The sequence below is a fragment of the Phoca vitulina genome, unplaced genomic scaffold (assembly GCF_004348235.1).
Source record: "Phoca vitulina isolate PV1807 unplaced genomic scaffold, GSC_HSeal_1.0 scaffold53, whole genome shotgun sequence".
Lineage (NCBI taxonomy): Eukaryota > Metazoa > Chordata > Mammalia > Carnivora > Phocidae > Phoca > Phoca vitulina.
Window position 1 is genome coordinate 13,794,317 of NW_022589756.1, and position 19,437 is coordinate 13,813,753.

Genomic DNA, 19,437 nt, shown 5'->3' on the forward strand with positions numbered 1-19,437 from the left:
GGAAGGGTGGGGTGGAGTGAAAAATAATCAAAGCACCCCCTCAAGTTGCTATATTTTCCTTATTAAAAATTTGGTCCTGGGGCACCTGGGTGGCTCAGTCGGTTAAGTGTCTGCCTTCAGCTCAGGTCATGATCCCAGGGTCCTGGGATCGAGCCCCACATCGGGCTCCCTGCTCAGCAGGGAGCCTGCTTCTCCCTCTCCCTCTGCCTGCAACAACCCCTGCTTGTGCGCGCTCTCTCTCTCTCTAGGTCAAATAAATAAAATCTAAAAAAAAAAAAAAAAAAATTGGTCCTAAGACTAATTTTAACTTTATAATAATTATTTTGTCTATATAAACAATGCATATGATAAAATACCAATAAAAATAGCATTTGGGGGGGTCTAGGAATTTGCTACAGAGGAAGGTCTTGAAAGAAACAGCTTTGCAGATAGCCCAAATGAGCCAGCAGTTTGGAAGCTAACTTTGGTTATCTGTACAATGTCTGATCAAAAATTGTCATATTAATACTACTGGTCTCATTTTATGATGCACCTGCATGATGTATTGATATTCTAGTACTAGCTCCAGACTTCAGTAAATATAAATAACTTTTGGGCACTCTGCTGTGAATTCCTGAAATATCAAAAATGAGCAATACAAAAATATTATTATAATAAAGTACCTGGCCAATAAATTATTGAACTTCGAATCCTTAGGTTTGAATGCCTTTTTACTCCCGCAAGATCCTTTCTGAATCATTTAAATTATTATAAGAATAAACTACTCCAAATTTGGAGGCTGGTTGCATCACACCATTTAAAAACATTTCTGTCCCAGGAATATTAAGGCTGGCCATTTTTTTTGTATTGCTTTATCCATCAGTCCTGTTAATTAGTCTAGTGATAGGATCTCATACTATCAGGTCATCTACCCTTCTGCAGATGTTCTAGCACTTTTTGTAATATAAAGTTCTTCTTTATCAGTTAATGATCAGGTAAGCATCTTAATGATCTAAATCATCATTAACCATGGAATCTGGTATAATTACCAATGAATCAGGTATCAGAATTCTAACTTAAATTTATAACATTATAATTTGTCAGTGATCAAACTGGAAGACTGAAGACAATTTTTTTCTTAAGTCTCATTTTTATTATTTATCTAATTTATTCTAAAATCTGTATCAGTGGTACTCGAAGTATGATCCACAGATCCCTGGGATTCCCAAGACCCTTTCAGGAGCTTGATTAAGTCAAAATTATTTTCATGATACTAAGAGCTTAATACCTTTTTCACTGTGTTGATATTTACTCTGATGGGGCAAAAGCAGTGGTGGGTAAAACTGCTGGTGCCCTTGGACAAATCAAGGTAATAGCACCAAAAGGTACTTGTGTTGATGGTATCCCTTATCGTCACACACTCAAGGCAAAAACAATGCCATCTACACTGAATGTCCTTAATGAATCAGTAAATCTTCCTTGATGAAGATTTATTAATTTTAGGGGCACCTGGGTGTCTCAGTCAGTTAAGCATCTGTTTTCGGCTCAGGTCATGATCCCAGGGTCCTGGGATCGAGCCCTACATTGGGCTCCCTGCTCGGTGGGAAGCCTGCTTCTCCCTCTTCCCCTGCTCGTGCTCTCTCTCTCTCTTTCAAATAAATAAATCTTTAAAAAAAATTTATTAATTTTATTAAATCCTGCCTTTGAGTACATGCCTTTTTAATATTCTGTGAGACAAAATGGGAAGTATGCAAAGAGGATTTCTGCTCCATCATGATGGTTGTCTCAAGGAAAAGCACCTGTATAATTGAGTTCTGAGTTGAACTAGCCAATTTTTTCATAGAATGAAATTTTTGGTTATTTGGCATTTTCTCAAATGTGGACAAAGGGAGCCTGTCACTTTAAGGAAAACAGCTGACATCACTTGTTTCTGATGATAAAATTTGAGGTTTCAGGCAAAACTTAGAATTTTGGAATTATGACAGCTTCCCATGAGTTAAAACCCTTTCTGATGAGAACTGATGATGATATATGTAATGAAATTGTCAATACATGGAAAATCTGCATTACTCGGGATATGAACAGGTGATGTTACATCATTCACAGGGAAAAGACTAAAGTGCAAGATGGACTAACAACAGAGTATTAAAGGTAGAGTTGCAGATTCTACATTGCAACTGTTTTTCAAAAACTACTACGGGTTATGTTTTGGCACAGTATGAAGGAAGAATATCCACAATTATCTGAAAAGGCTATTAAAAATACTCCTCTTTTCCAATTACATATCTGTGCGAGGCCAGATTTTCTTTATTTCAACCAAAACAACATATGGGCATAGACTGAATGCACAAGTAGATATTGGAATCTAGATACCTTCTAGAAGCCAGACATTAAAGAAATTGGTAAAAATGCAAAGTAATTCTACTCTTAACATACATTTTTTTTCATTTTGGAAAATTTCTCTTTCATAAAATGTGTTAACATGTAATGAATGGGTTTATCGCTACTAACTGAATAATTTAAAACTTCTGCTTTAATTTCAATATGGTAAATTTTGATAGATACGTCCCACATAAAAGTCTAATAATTTGGGACTCTTAATAATTTTTAAGCATTTAAAGGGGGCCTGAGACCAAAAGGTGAAGAACTGCTGGTCCATAGATTCTGAACAGGCCAAGTCACTAAACAGATATTTTGTTATAGGTTTTACCTTTTCATAATTCATCCTGATACTTGCTAATCATAACTAAAAGATCACTGCCTTACAATGGTCCTAATAAGTATAAAATTATCTTCACAGGTTAATAACATAGGCATTGTCACTGTTTATTACTTAGAATAATTTCCCTCCCCAACAAGTATTAGTAATTGTCCAGATTTAAAAAGGGGGGGGGGTGGAATAGAAACAGGGATAATTCAAGAGAAGAATGGGTTGAATAACTTCGGATAAAGTTCAGACAAAATGCACTCAATTTTGAAAACGTCATCAGTGGCCACCACTGACTGAAAGGTGGGTTTAAATAAAAGGCAGGATTGGATGTTTTTTTTTTTTTTAACAGTGGAATAAAGAGTGGCTCCGTGCATTGCACCCCCAGTATTTGTTACATGGAAAAAAGTGAAAGAGATATCCACGTATCTATGAACGATTACTGTAATGCATGGATATTCTGCCCCAAGGTGGTCTGAAACCCACGTCAAAATCTTCCACTTCTCCTAACTTCATTTTACCAAGGATCAGGTCTTCCTATTTCTTTGGCTCATTCAATCAATCTGTGCTTATTCTTTTCCACGATGCTAGAAATCCCATCTTTGTTCTTTCCATCGTATTACCACCACCCTCACCCTGCCTATCGGAACATTACGTTGATTGACTTCTTAGGGCAGTGATTCCTAATCAGGGGAGATTTTGCCCTACCTGGCAAACTCTGGAGATATTTGTTGTTGCTATCACAACAACCAGGGCCAGGGGTGTGTGTGCTCCTGGCATCTAGTGGGTAGACTGCAGAGATGCTGATAAACATCCTACCATGCACAGGACGGCCCCCACGACAAAGAAGGTGATAGTGCTGAGACTGAGAAACACTGTCTTAAGGGCAGAAAAACATTCTGCAATAATGAGATAAAAAGTCTTTGCCTGGGGCACCTGGGGGGCTCAGTTGGTTAAGCATCTGCCTTCCGCTCAGGTCATGATCCCGGGGTCCCAGGATTGAGCCCCACATCGGGCTCCCTGCTCAGCGGGGAGTCTGTTCTCCCTTTCCCACTCCCCCTGCTTGTGCTCTCTCTTGCTATCTCTGTCACTCTCTCTCAAATAAATAAATAAAATCTTAAAAAAAAAAAAAGTCTTTGCCTTTTACCTTTTCCTAACTTTCTCCATTTTTCTTTTTAAGAAAGTTAACACACTGTAGTGTCCTGTAACATACCCCCCTTGGCCATTAGTTTAGCATCACTAACAAGGCAATGTGCTCTAGAAGCCCAATTTTGAATCCCAGTGCCACCATCTTATAGTTATGTGACCTTCCAATTACCTACTTCTCTGAGCCTCAGGTACATCACCTAAAAACACAGTGGTGGAAAAATATGCACTGTTTCAATATGGTTGTAAAGATTGGAGATAGTGTATTAAAGCCCCCGGCACACTGCCAGACATATAGTAGGTGCTCAATAAAGTGGACAATGATGCTACTGATCCTGTCATTTACTGAGGACCCTCTGTCTTCATTACCTGCTGTATCAGAGAAATAAGGGAGCAAAGCACCATCACAGTGACAGAGTTAATTCCGTGGAAGTGGTAAACATAGCTTATACTGCATTTAAAGTGACTGAGAAGGGGCACCTGGGTGGCTCAGTCGGTGAAGTGTTTGCCTTGGGCTCAGGTCATGGTCCCGGGGTCCTGGGATCGAGCCCCGCATCGGGCTCCCTGCTCAGCTAGAAGCCTGCTTCTCCTTCTCCCTCTGCCTGCCAGTTTGCCTGCTTGCTTGTTTTCTCTCTCTGTTAAATAAATAAAACCTTTAAAAAATAAAGTGAGAAATAGTTCCCAAAAAGCCATATAAAAAAGTATAAATAAATGCCCTAGGGCTGGAACCTGCCCTTCTGTGTCTTTCTAGGTCTATGGCATATGCCGTCCGGCACAGCGTTAATTCCAACCTGTCCTGCCGCGAGCCCTAACGTCCGGCATCTGACGGCCGTGCAGGCAGAGACTAGCACATACGACAGAAGCTAGAGGAGGTTATGAAGCAGTCAAACCCGATCTAGGCTGTTTCACTGTCTGCCTGGCAGACTCTTCTTTGCTTGATTTTATTTTTTTTAAAGATTATTTATTTGAGAAAGAGAGAGAGCGTGTGCAAGCTGGGGGGAGGGGAAGAGGCAGAGAGAGAGAAGCAGATTCCCTGCGGAGCAGGGAGCCTGATGCGGGACTCGATCCCAGAACCCTGGGATCCTGACCTGAGCCCAAGGCAGACCTGAGCCACCCAGGCACCCCTCTTTGCTTGGTTTTAAGTAAGACTGACTACCTGATGCTACTTTCCCAGTAAGCTGTGCTTCACACACTCCTCAACAAAAACTTTCAGGAAAGAGTTTGTCTTCCTCCATTGCTCCTTTCCCATTCTCTCCTTCTCTCTTCCTAGGGAGGGACCCCGCCAGCAGGGCTGCAGCAGAGCCTGTTGTGGCTCTGGAGGGAGCTCCTGCCTCACGGAAGATCAAACACAGCAGTCTGCTGTTCACATTCGCTTCTGCTGAAGACTTTACAACTCCTTTCTTTAAAGTGACAGCAGTGCATCTCCAGGGTCGTAAGAACATGCAGTTTAGATTCTCAAATCGTTCTCCAGAGCCTTTTATCCTGCTTTTTGATTTGCTCACTGGGACTTGCTATTTTGGAGAATGAGTGGATATTTTCCTTTGGATTAAAATGGCATGGCTCATTCTAAAATAAGTTACTAGGTTATTAAAAATGTGATTTTCCTCCTACACATTGACTACATTTTGGAGAGTGGAATCTCGCTGCAGGGATGCCGTGAAGAGGAGAGCAAAACTACGGGCCATTTCCTAGATATTACCGAACCTAAACTGTATTTTAACATAATTTTAACTCACGCAATTTGCTTGACCTTTCTACTTTTTAGCATGTTCACCTTACGTGTTGCAAGAATGATAAGAGTAATTCTATTTGCAACGTACCAAGTGCATTTTTTTTAAATATTCAGCTTAAAGTGAGCAAAGGTAAGTAACTTAAAAGTGCACTCAAGAAGTTGTACAACAAATTATTCATCTTACTACTTCTACAATACTTGCTTATGAAAAGAATTGGTACTGATGATCCTGCTTTACAGCGCTCCCCCAAGGACTTGTCTCTACCATGGGAGAACTGTCAAAATTGCCCCACAGACTGAGGAGTGGATGTCAGCCTGAAACTCAATCAATCAAGAGGAAGGAAGGCTTTGACCTGATGCAACCACTTTCGAAGATTGCCATCTCTCCCATATCCTCCTTTTTGCTTTTCTCCAAAAGGAGTCCTTTCTACTGGATATCCCAGAGGTACCTGCATGTGTCCATGTGGAAGGGTGAGGCTGTCACCTCGGGTTTTTACAGCCAATCACGACAACAGTGAGACCTGCCTCTAAACTGGCCAAAGTTTCTCCCAAATGTGTGGCCCAACATGAGCACTATCTTCCAGAATGCTTGCAGGGCTTCCAGAATAAATAGGGGGTAGGGTTCTTCCTTTCCTTAAGTGTTTGTTCATGCTTGGCTTAACAGTTAACCAGATTCATGTACATAATTCATCTTAAATGTGGAAAACCTTATTTATGACTTTGCAGTCACACTATGCTCCAATGTCCACAAGTTTGGCTTTGACTACCACTTAGGTACAATACAGACACTTCTGCTACAATGCCATATAGAGACAGATTGATAGACAGACAGATAGGTAATCTCCTGGTAAGCCTCTGTTTTGCATAATTTTGTATTTAAAAAAAGAAAAGAAAATAGGACTTAAAGGAAAAATAGGGATAGGACCAGACCACTCCAAACTTAGGGAACGTCGAGACCAGAACCCCAAGGAGAACAAAATCAATCAGTACAGCTAAAATCACCACTGACATTTATAGGCCATTCTTTGTAGCCTTTAAACCCGGAGGCTTGTGTTTTCCTTCCTGTAGGTCCTGGGGGACATTTGCTTCTAAGACAGAGCAACTTCGCCAAAATGAAAAGTCTGATCCAGAGGTACCCTTCTTCACCAATCATTTCCTCTCAGCTTCTCTGGATGCCCTGGCAGCTTCCCCAGACTGCTTAATATAGTAGCAAGTCTAGTTAGGACATCTTGGAGCCGCTACAAACTGCGCCCTCCCCCCCTTTCTTGAACTAAAGGAAAGTATTCCTGCAGGACTGTCAGCTTTTTTCTTAAGGCCTTCATAAATACATTGTCAGCATCACTCTGTGAGAAACCTTGCCCTTGATCCCTTCCAAACACTCACACTCAGGAGGACATGTAGAAACCTTCAGCACGTCTGCACGGAATTGATACCATTCCACAAACACACAAGAGCCGATATGCATTAAGGGAACACACACAGGAATAAGCAGGCTGTGTCTAATGGTCCTGGCTGCCTCTGCTCGTCTGAGCTGCTAAATTACCAGAGCAGGTCGTGCCAACCCCCGGGGGAGGGGACGTGTGTTCAGGCACCCACACCGCACTGTGACATGCCTGGGTCTATGTCTGCAGCTCTCCTCGGGAAGGGATTCATAACCTTGTAGCAGAAGACAAGGACTAAACACTTTGAAATGATTGTTAGCTCCAAAATTGAGATGCTCTAGTAGGAGAGGGTACAAAAAAACATCCCTTAACTTCCATGGCAGTGCCCCTCATGGGTGGGAAACTTATCCTAAGGAGGGCAAAAAAAAAAAAAAGAGTCAAGATTTTCCTTTCCCTGAAATTGTCCGTCTTTGGGGTGGGATGTTATGGGCTAGCTAGTGGTGCCTCTCTATTTTTTCTAACTAGCCTGCGGGGAACTTACTCTAAATTCCTGGTTGGGGGCAGAGTACTTGAAAAAAACAAAAATGAGCCACCTGAGTTTATAATTTTTCATCAGGCATACCTTATACTTTTATAATGCTGGTGGTGGGGATGGAGGGGCAGATAAGGGCAGGGGAAATGAAGCTAAGTCCCTTTTCAATAGAGCAACTTGGAGAATGACTAGAGAATGGATAGGACTTTATCAACCAAATGAGGTCTTGGGCAGGAGAAGAATGTTTCCACCAAGGGAAGTGAGCCATCCCAGAATACTATCAAGGAGAGCGCGGCATGCCAGATTTACTGCTACTCTGCTCATGGTGGCTTAGAGCGAATTCCCTCTATTTCCAGTTTTTGTAGGCTCACTTTATGAATGTGGTACCCTTCTCAACTGCTGTGGAAATTGAGATGACCTATGTTACCCCCAATCTCTGTAATAATTCCACTTTGGCTAAATACATTTCCTGTTGTCAGTCAGGACCTTAAACAAAAATCAGCTCTGCCCCCATAACTGAGAAAACTCCAAAGTGCAAAGTGTGTGTGTGCGTGTGTGTGTGTGTGCACGTGCGTGTGTGGGAGTTCATACGTGTGTGTTTGGAGGAAAAGGAAAAAGAGAAACTGGGCATTAGAACACAATTTATTTTTAAAGTTAATCTGGAAAACCTTTGAACTCACAAAAAGTGGCTTCTAAGAGTAAAAATTTTCAAGCCAGTTAGAAAGTAATACCTTTGGGACAAAAAAGAAGCAATATATCCATCATGGGTCATCTGAAACCAATTTCAAATGTGCTTCCTACAGATTAGATCTACGGTTGCCAAACTGTAGTCTGAAAAAATGGGACACATCTTGGGCCAGCTGTGAGAGAAAAGGACCATGTGTTAGTAACTGTGATCGGTGCAGTCTGGATGGGGTCCATCATATATTCCGATAATAGAAATCGGGATAAAGTGCTGAAATCCATATGCATGTACACGATTCACATATATATGTGTATATTCGGTTTATACCTTATTCTAATAATTTAACATCTGATGACCAGCTCAGAGTTTTAGTTAGCTCTAAATGAAACCTATGGGTCATCTGTAGAAACTGAAATTTAAAAGGAACCCTATACCATTTCAACTAAATAAATGTTTTGAAAATAGCACCTGTTTTATAAATTATAGCACTATATAAACAAAGGTATCAAAGAAAGCCTTTGACACGAATAGAGAAAGAAAAAAAAAAAGCTCATGATCACAATTCACCTTAAATAAGAGTGTAAACATGATTATTTTGGTATCAGGTAAGAAGAGAATTGTCTGGTATATAAGGCATGAGTGTAAATGTAAAATTTCTTTTAAAAAAAAAACCTTCAATTTCCCACAGACAAGCTTAAGAAAGTTATTAACAATTAATCATATTAACATTTGCATAGCTCTTAGAATTTTTGGAGCACTTTAACATCTATTATTTCACCTTGTAAATGCAACGAAGATAGCTTCCAACAAAATAAAAATGCAATCGGTGTGTAGGTAGGAGGAAAGGTTAAATATTCGAAGCGGATGAATTTGCTCAACAAGTCAAAATATTTAATTCATTTGTTTGAAACAAAATAGCTTGGATTATATACCTCTGATTGTCTGCCTTCTTGGGCAGAAAAAGGGCAAGAATAATTTCCATGTATTTGCATCAGTTAGTTCACAGTAGGGGAAATAAAATCTGGAGCTTTATTTGAAGAAAATCTACCATATTCACAAACAGATCATTCCACCCTTCCCCACATGCAGGCTCCCCATCCTGCTGGGCTCTGCATGAATTCATCTAAAGCTGGGGAGAGAAGTGGTTTAGGTCACTGAGCTTCGAGCAGAGCGGCCTGCTCCATCCCAACCAGCCTTTCCTGTTAATAGCGTCATTCTTTGTGTTACTGCCCTTCTAAGCACTGGATTTATCTTTGATTCCTCCTTCCACTCTACCAAGCTGCCAAGGCCTACTGATTCTCTTACTTCTCTTTTGTTCTCTTACACCAAGTCTCCCTTTTTCTGGTCCTGGAACCTTTGCTGAAGCTCCTGTTCTAAAGCTACTCACCCTCCAACGGTTCTCCACCACCTAATCCATTCTCGACACCGTTGCCAGTCTGCTATTCCTAAGGTTCTCTGTGTAACCTTTGGTGGTCCTTTCCTGACCACCAATCAGTAGACTTTGTGCGTGGCCCTGTGGTCTTCCAAACATGACCCTACTTATCCTACCAATATCTCTACACATACTGATCCAAGTATATACTACACCACTTGCTTTTTTCCTAGTCACTGCCTGTCTTTATATCTTCTAAGCCTGGAAATCTTCCTGGGAAGACGCTACTCATCCTCCAGGCTTCAGCCCTGGTGTCCCCTCCCTCAATCTTGTTCCGACTCCTTTAACTTCACGTGCCCCTCCCCACTCTGAACCACATCATTTTGCTCACCCCTTTCCTATGACTCTTATGTTATGGATTTCTTTCCCTTCTCCCCAGGGGCAGGTGGGGAGCCCCTTGAAGGCAGGGACTGTATTTTGTCAACTGATAGGTTAGCACAGTGTATTGCTTATTGGAGACACCCGATATCTGTTGAACTATGAAAAAAAAACTGTATGTGTTTTTTTATAGGAAATTGTGTGTGAAGGCAGGTGAAGTCATTCTTGGATCAAGTTTCTAAAAAAGAAGTAGGCCTCCAGTTCACTCAAAATACAGTTACTCACTCTTTTAACAAGCAATCAACAGCCAGTAAATTACTCAGCCAATGCATGCAATTCAAAGCTGTAACATACATAAGTGTGAGTCATGTTGGCAGCTGGGCAGCTCCATCTTGCTTCTAAGGTAGAGAACATTCATCTGAGATGACTATGGGGCAGCCACAAGAACAAACAAGTTAACCACAGTGTCAGACGTCACATCTGCACCAATAGCCCCAAAGATTGGTTTCCAAGCTTGGCAGGTGGCTCATTTAAATGTCTGATGGAGGGGCGCCTGGGTGGCTCAGTTGGTCAAGTGTCTGCCTTGGGCTCAGGTCATGATCCTGGGGTCCTGGGATCAAGCCCTACATCGGGCTCCCTGCTCAGCGGGGAGCCTGCTTCTCCCTCTGCCCCTCCCCCACCCCCACCCCGGCTCATGTGTGTGCTCTCTCTCTCAAATAAAACCTTGAAAAAAAAAAAAAGAAAGAAAATCATAAGGAAGAGAAAATACACTTCCTATACTGGAAGAAAACGCGTATATAAGTGAACCTGTGCAGTTCGAACCCATGTTGTTCAAGGGCCGGCTGTATAAATGTCAGGCCCGGCGAAGAGGCTGACTTTGCTTTAGGGCAGAGGGAACAGCAGAAGCAGGAGTGTGCGGGTAAGGGGGGCGGTGGGGCCAGAGAACAACGGGGCCAGATTGTATAGCGGCCTCCCTCTTCCTCTGCCTGCTCCCCCTGCTTGTGCTCTCTCTCAAATAAATAAATAAAATCTTAAAAAAATAAATGAATAAATGTCTGATGGATGCAAGACAACAGGGCTGATAAGGCCTATATTCCAAAGCTGCATAAAGTCAGCAACACCAAGCCGGTCTCTGGTGGGCTCTGTGTGGCATGTTCTCCACGTGGAATGAGCGTGAGGGGGGCTGTGTGTGTGTGATATGGACGCATGCTATGTTTTCAATATGTTTCCAGTAAAAGGAGAGAAGTGCTAATAGGCATATTGGATAATATGTAAGATTTAGGGATGTTTTATTTGTTGTTGGCCTTTTTATTTTAGATTAAATTCTTAAGACTATCCACCTCCTAATTTATGAATAACTCTACTTAGAAATTATTTATTCTACATTAAATTTTCAGTGTTCAAAGAGGAATTAAGCCTATCTCTCTCTCTCTTTTTAAGTATGAGAAAGAATCAAGTTTTACAAATAATCTGGATCCAGGGCACCTGGGTGGCTCAGTTAAGTGACTGACTCTTGGTTCCAGCTCAGGTCATGATCTCAGGGTTGTGGGATTGAGCCCCATGATGAGCTCGGTGCTCAGCAGGGAGTCTGCTGGAGATTCTGCCCGTCTCCCTCCCCCTCTCCTCGAGCACTCTCTCTCTCTAATAAATCAAATCTTGGGGAAAAAAAAAATCTGGATTCAGTTTAAAAAAAAAGTTTCGGGGGAGGGCATCTGGGTGGTGCAGTCAATTAAGCATCCAACTCTTGATTTTGGTTCAGGTCATGGTCTCGGGGTCATGAGATCAAGCCTAGCCTAGGCTCCGCACTGGGCCTGCAGCCTGATTAAGATTCTCTGTCTCCCTCTTCCTCTGCTCCTCCTCCCGAATGCTCTCACGCTCGCTCGCTCTCTCTCAAAAACAAAAAAAGTTTCTGGGGGTTATAATGTTTGAGTATTTTGAAGCATAAAAGAGTTTTCTCACTAGTATAAAAGTTTAAAGAGTGGCTTAAGGAGCATTTGCTAAGATAGTCTCGGGTCCTTTTGTTTGACTGGGGACACTGTACTTAAAGGAATGATACACAGAAACATGCAATATCCTACTTCTAAGTACTTATGCAAGAGAAAAGGACACGGGAAGTGATCAGCTTACATGCAGCATGGAAGAAGGAAGGAAGGGAGAGGAAAGAGAAGGGGAAAGAGGGATGCAATGAGGAAGGCAAGAAAGAAAGGACAGGGGAGAGAGAGAAAGGAAGGAAGTTATATGAGAGCAAGGAGAACTCAGAGAGATTGGGGGTTTGGGCAGCAATTGGTGTGTCTAAAAAAACTTACCACAGGAGAGGTGATGGCTTTGTCATCATGGAAGATACAAGTACAAGTGATGAAGATAAGGCAGTGTGTGACATTTGCATTTTCCAAAAAGCAACAGAGGACCTCAAAGTTAAATAGTAACTGAAAACATCAAAATTTTGACAAGAAAATCTTAAAAAAAAATAAATAAAATAAAATAAAATTTTGACAAGGTATGTGACCTGAAGTAAGTACCACAGCAATAATAATAATAATAATAATAATAATAATAATAATAATAATAATAATTCAAGAACACTTAAGTTTCTAACCACCAGGTCTGTGACAAAAGACCTTTAGCCTATTACATCATTTAATTCCAATGCCAATCTGGGGAGATAGGTATTGTTAGACCCATTTTAAGGATTAGGTAACTGAGGGTTACAGAGGGTAAGTAACTGGTCTAAGATCTCACAGCCGGTAATGGAGTCAAGATTTGAACCCTAGCAGATTCCACTCATTCATTCGCTCATTCTCTCAACAGGTATTTACCAACTGGGTGTCAGCTACTGGAAGCAGCTGGTGAAGAAAACAGGCATATTCCTTGCTCCCAGGACCTTATCACTAAGTAAGAAAGACAGTCAATAAACAACTAAATAAGCCAATACCTATATAAATTTGATAAATTATAAAATTAGATATATACTCTGAATGAAATGGCCAGAGAGCAGTATTAAAAAACAAAGCAGGGCATTTCCAAATCAGACAGCATGGTTAGAGAGGTTCTACTAAGACCTAAAGAACAGGGAGGAGCCAGCCACAGGAAGGGAGAACGTCTCCACAGAGGAGCGAAGAGCACACGCAAAGAGACTGGGAAAGGCCAGCCCAGCTAGAGCACCCTGAGCGAGGAGGCACAGTAACAAGAGGAGGTTGTCAAGGCAGGGAAGGGTCACGGCTGCTGCTTAGGAGTTTGGGTTTTATTTTAAGTGTCCCGGGAAAGCAAAGAATCGTTGTAGATAAGCTAGAGTTGTGTGGTTCAGATAACCACACTGGCTTCTGTGGGAATACGTAGGAGGCGGAAGTCAAAATGGAGAAAGCATGAAGGAGATCCTTGCGGGATTCCAAGAGAGATGATGGTGGCCTGGACTTGGGTGGTTAGTGGGGATGAAAGATCGTGTCTCAGAAGTAATCTGAGATGTATTTTGGTGGCAGAAGCTAGAGGTCTTGCAGACAGAAAGGATGTGTGGGGTGAAGGAGAGAGACACAGAGGCGTGTACTTCTCTGTCTTATAGGTCATTTGATTTTCTTAGCCTATTTCTTATATTGAAAAGTGAGCTAGATTTATATTGGTGTTTTTAATGATCTGTCTTTATAAATAGCTCATGTGCTAACAATCTCCATTTCTACACTAAGCTCACCCACTGACTGTAACATGGCACAGAGGCATATCACCCGGGGAAAGACCTACCTTGAGGTGACATGTGGTAGAAAGATAGGGCTTTCACACCAAACCACCCTGGGCTGAACCACAACTTTGCCATTTTGCTGGGCAAATACACAGAAGTCAGAGCTCCATGCTTCAGACTACCTACACAGGTAAAAACTCTCACAGTTTGGTTTTAAGAATTAAGTAAGAGAACCTATAGTAAGTCCTGGCATATAGTAGAAAGGCAATACATGTTACTCTCTCCTTCTCTTCCCTTCTCAGTGATGAGAACACCATCGACAGGTTCTCAGAGAACCTTCTGTCACAGAGTTAAACAGTATGCTTAAGTGCTGTATTTTAGATAACCAGGACACACTCTGGATAAGGGACTGCAGAGCCTCACACGGGTCCTAAACGGTACTCGCATGGCAGTTCTAACTCCGTAACAACCACCCTTCACCCCTGACTGGAAGGGCACAGGACACCCAGTTAAATTCAGGTTTCAGATAAAACAATTTTCTAAAGTATAAGTATGTCCCATACACTGTTTGGGATATATTTATACTAAATGTTTTTCATTATTCATCTGAAATTCAAATTTAACCAAGTATCCTCTATTTTTATTTGCTAAATTTGGCAACCTTATGACCAGGCAAGCCTCTACTTTGAATTGGAATCAATTGCTCCTGGATTCCTCTTTCACAGTCCCTTGAGATGCTCTAATTCCCCTCATCATCATGGTTCTGTACTTTTATTCCTTCTACTTTCTTGGCATACTTCATTCACCCCCTCTCACTCTTACCAATTAATATATGAATGTCCAAAGTCTTAGAATTTAAGAAACAAAACAGATGAACATATGGGATGGGGAAAAGAAAAAGAGAGAGCGAGCAAGAGAGAGAGAGAAGCAAACCATAAGAGACTCTTAACTATAGAGAACTAAGGGGTGATGGAGGGAGGTGGGTGGGGGATGGGCTTGATGGGTGATAGGTATTAAGGAGGGCACTTGTTGTGATAATCACTGGGTGTTGAATGTAAGTGATGAATCCCTGAATTCTACTCCTGAAACCAATATTGCAGTGTATGTTAATGAACTAGAATTTAAACAAAAATTTGAAAAGAAAAAGTCTATTGAGTAGCACTATGTTAGGTACAGAATCTTTCTTAGTGGTCATAAGGAATGCTCCTGTGGGGTCTCTATGCATGTGCGTAAAGGTGTTAACCTTTTAGGACAAAGATAATATTAACAATCCATCATCAGAAAAATTTGAGAGTTTTCTAGTAGCACAGAATTAAATTTGCACCCATGTTAATGGAGGCTATTTAGATCCTATAGGAGTAGAACCGGTTATTAAATAAACTGAAAGAGAAAAGCTTTGAGTTCGTTCAATAACCACTGTCTATCAAAAGTTAAGACTTGGCAATCCTTTATTTTAAATCAAACTACATGAGGGGCGCCTGGGTGGCTCAGTCGTTAAGCGTCTGCCTTTGGTTCAGGTCATGGTCCCAGAGTCCTGGGATCGAGCCCTGCATCGGGCTCCCTGCTCAGCGGGAAGCCTGCTTCTCCCTCTCCCACCCCCCCCACTTGTGTTCCCTCTCTCGCTGTGTCTCTATCTGTCAAATAAATAAATAAAATCTTTTAAAAAAAATTAAATTAAATTAAATTAAAAAATAAATCAAGCTACATGAAAATAATTTGAAAGTTTAGGCCAGAGTTTTATCTGTTTGGGGATTCCTTTTGCATAGACCCAGCAAGTGCCGATTTCCAGGTACAGTACTAAGAAAAAAAAGTAAGGGAAACATCAATATCTAGGTAACTATAGAAGCCATCTAAATCAGCATTACTATTTGTTATTATTCCAATAAGACAGGGGCTTGATCCAGAATGAAAATCAGCACATCGAGAAAGTTTTGTTATTAAAAAATCGTCACTTGTACCAAACAAAGTATTTACTGGTTGGTTTACACTCTGGTACAAGTTCACGTTCTCACTGTGGACCGGTAAGAAAAAATTCACAGACCGGTGCCAGTCCAGGGACCACATTTGAGTAGCACTGATGGAAAACCCCCAGAATTTGATATGTCATACCTTCAATCTAATGGCATAAATGAAGCGATCTCCTCCTTCTGGCCATTTTGCAGACCGAAGAGCCTTTTTTTTTATTTCCTTGAAATAAAGGCAAAAACATTTTCTCCATTCTAACAATCTAACTAGACACCTATCAAAACAAGAGTTGCCCCAATTTTAGAAAGAAGAGGATGTGTGCTTACTCTTCTTGTCGCAAGTCATTGACGCTGCGGTCCAGTGAGATCATGTCACTTGCCACCATGTTAAATCCAAACTCTTTAATGCTGGCTTGAATTGCATGTTTGAATTCTGGTCCCAAAACCAATGGCTTGGCGTTCTCTCCAGGGCCACCAACCACTCCATGAGGCTCAGGTTCTTTGGGTTCAAAGTTACTGAGGATCCCTGGACGAAGCACAGGATCTCGGTAGGTGAATGTCTGAGGCTTAAATGTGAGAAACTGCCTCTGCATTATGTCCTTCTGCTTATCTCCTCCAGCATGGCGCTCTTGTTCATTTTTCGCCTTGTTTTTTCTTCTAATAGACTCTAAGTCCACTTCTACTCCTTCAACATGAGGCCATGGTACCACAGGTTTGAATCTGTCATCCCCAGGAGCTAATCCATTGCCTCCTCGGTTAGACATGGGGTTACTGACATCTCTGTCTTCCTATACAAAAGGGAGGGGGACATACAATGAGTACATGAAGGCAAACCACAGCAGAGTTTATGATATGAATTTTCATGTTTAATAAAAAGCTGAGGCAACAATAAAATGATTTAAAATGTTAAACAGAAGCAGGCTATTAATCAGGACTTCCCATTAAAAGGTATCTTTTGGGCAGGGGGAGGACATCCTAAGAAATAGATTATTTCCCTTCCAAAATAAATGAAAGGACACATTTTTTTTTTTTTTTACCTCTCCCCTTCTAAAACTCTCTATCAAAGACCTCTTAATAAAGCACATTGTTATGGGTTAAAACAATGGGGTTCTAGGAGCTTTGACAAAAAGACATTTAATAGGTCATGTACAGTATGTGGTTTTCCCAGATGCCCGGTGTACGATAAATATAACTACTTGTCAGTAATACAGCCATATGGTGGCAGTGGTATTAGATGCCACCCATCACGAGGCGGGCTCCGTGCCTCTGATGGCAGAGGAAAAGGCAGGGATGTGCACGCAATAGTCGGTATTTTCTACTCAGTGAGAGTTTAGCTGAATTCAAAACTAATTTTTTTTTTTTTAAAAAAAAGCAAACAAAAACAAAATGCTAAAGACTAACCAATTCAGTTTAGGCTTTTAAACCACACCGAATGCCTAGCTTGCCCCATTCCAGAGGTAGCCCAAGTAACAACAGATTTGGTGCATACGGGTATTCTGTAAGGCTGCCTCCCGTGTCTGTGTGGACCCTCCTCATCACCTGTGCAGATTTCGGTGAGAAATCCTGAGCGCTTTTGCTGCTGAGGTATCCTATGTGAAGTTTTTGCTAAATCAGTACCATTCTTTGCACAGGGCAGTGTTTTTCAATGTTAGCATCACCTCAGTGGCTTTAAAAAATACTGATGTCTGTGTCCCACCCCTGGACTTTGTGATTTAATTGGTCTGGGCATTCCCATTTTTGAAAGCTCCCCAAGTGATTTTAATATGCAGCCAAGCTTGAGAACCTCTAACTCAGAGGAAGAGCTGCTAGCTATAATTAGACAAGAGGATTATTGAGTATGCACAGCTGGGGAAGAGGCAAGGTGAACTTCAAACTGCAAAACAGGCGAACGGGTCTGCCACTTCACTCCACATTGAGATTATCGGAGTCCTTCATAGATTCATAACAGAATTAGTACCATATGACCAAGATGTGTCTACAGTGTTAGAGCTATCTTGAAAAGCAAAGTTAAAAACTTGATTATAGGGATGCCTGGGTGGCTCAGATGGTTAAACGTCTGCCTTCGGCTCAGGTCATGATCCCAGGGTCCTGGGATTGAGCCCCGCATCGGGTTCCTGGCTCAGCAGGGAGCCTGCTTCTGCCTCTCCCCCTGCTCATGCTCTCTCTCTCTGTATCTCTCTGTCTCAAATGAATAAATAAAATCTTTAAAACAAAACAAAACAAAAAAAACCTTGATTTTAAAGAGTACAGAAGTAAAGTGCTAGGTATGATGTTGAGATGTACGTTGCTATCTGCTGGGAGTTTATGGAGAAACAAAGATCTCTTTGGAAAGCCAGTTAATTAATTAATTAATATTGTTTAATATTTATCTTTTTTATTATTATTAACATATAATGTATTATTTGTTTCAGGGGTACAGGTCTGTGATTCATCAGTCCTACATAACACACAGTGCTCACCACAACACATACCCTCCCCAATGTCCATCACCCAGCCAGTTAATTTAAATGTGAATTTAGTTGAAGTTTTGGTAAGGGCTAGCTAAGGATTGATTTGGGGGAGTTCAAAAAGGAATTTTAAAAAATTTATTTGTTTAGGTAATATAAGCATATGATAGAAAATTCCAAAGACCCAAAAGGGCATCTAATGAAAAGCAGGTTTTCCTGCTTCCTCTCCTATAAAGGCAATCACGGCCAGCACTTTGGGAATCTTTCTAGAGATGTTATATGCATGTATAAACACACATGTGTGTAGGTAACAAAACAGTTGTTTTTAATATGGCACAAAGATTTTAATTGACTTGTTATTTAAAAAGGAAACCTGTACAATGTTACAAGTGGTTCGAAGGTGAATCCAAAGAACAAACATCTAAACATCAAGGATACTGCAAAGGATTTATAAATAGATGCAAAACTGGTAACCTTGGTCAATATCCACAAGGCAATAACCAACTGCACTCACTGTACACAATTTCCATTTCAATGGCCGAGAATCTTTTGCATTACCATCAGTATTCTGTCATTTCTAGCACTGTAAAATAGCTCAAAGATAAGGAAAGGGCAAGATAACCCAGAAGCCAAGTCAGAGAGTATACCTAATAATCTTTTTGGTCCATTTCAAAGTTTTTCCATAAATTTCCTCCTATAACACAAAACTAAATATAAAATGCAACACTCAGCCTGATTACATAAATGTGATACCTTTCTTCAGGCATGTGTTATAAGGTAGATAAGGCTTCTGGATCAGGCTTCTATCATCACACACCTCAGTAGCAAGGACTTAGCTGGAGCCTAACCTGCGAGCCCTACTGGCTCTGAGGATGGAAAACGTGGACATCTCTTCAATTTATCTCCCGGCTCTTTCTAAAAGAGAAGTGTTGTGGCAGTGTTGTAGGCAAATTAAAACAGAAAAATCATTATAAAACTCTAAGATACTGGATCCAAGATACTGATGTTGAACCAAGTATCACACATAAAGAAGAGTCTCCCCCACTTCAATTTTTCACATCAAGGCTCCAGTGAATCTGTAACTGGGGAGGTAAAAAAAAATGAGGGGAAAGAAATGTCAAATACAGAAAAGCAGACTGAACAGGTCTTCAGATGTCAACATCCGTAACCACAGCAACCACTCTACTTTGCCTAAAATTCCATAAAGAGCACAGTATATGCTGGAAGAGTATGAAATATGGCGGTATGTGAAACTGTAGTACATGAAAGACCCACATTGTGAAACACACGCTATGGTTTAGGTTGGCCTATGCTAATGCAAAATTTGAGAATTTAAATATTTCTCAAATTTACCCACCTCAACAAGAGACTATCTAATGGATTTGAACTTCATGCTTGTCTTCCTCCAAATTAGATCTTTTCTTTGACTTGGGGGTTCTTTGT

The 19,437-nt window shown here is 41.0% G+C and overlaps 1 protein-coding gene across 3 annotated transcripts in view; it reads right to left on the reverse strand.

The window, feature by feature from the left end:
* GALNT7 (polypeptide N-acetylgalactosaminyltransferase 7) overlaps positions 1–19,437 on the reverse strand; it is a 139,618-nt gene that overhangs the window by 49,662 nt on the left and 70,519 nt on the right. For all 3 annotated transcript variants that reach the window (XM_032388993.1, XM_032388994.1, XM_032388995.1), the window contains exon 2: positions 15,875–16,335. In XM_032388993.1, coding sequence (XP_032244884.1) covers positions 15,875–16,335 — 461 coding nt within the window. The remainder of the gene's footprint in view (positions 1–15,874; positions 16,336–19,437) is intronic.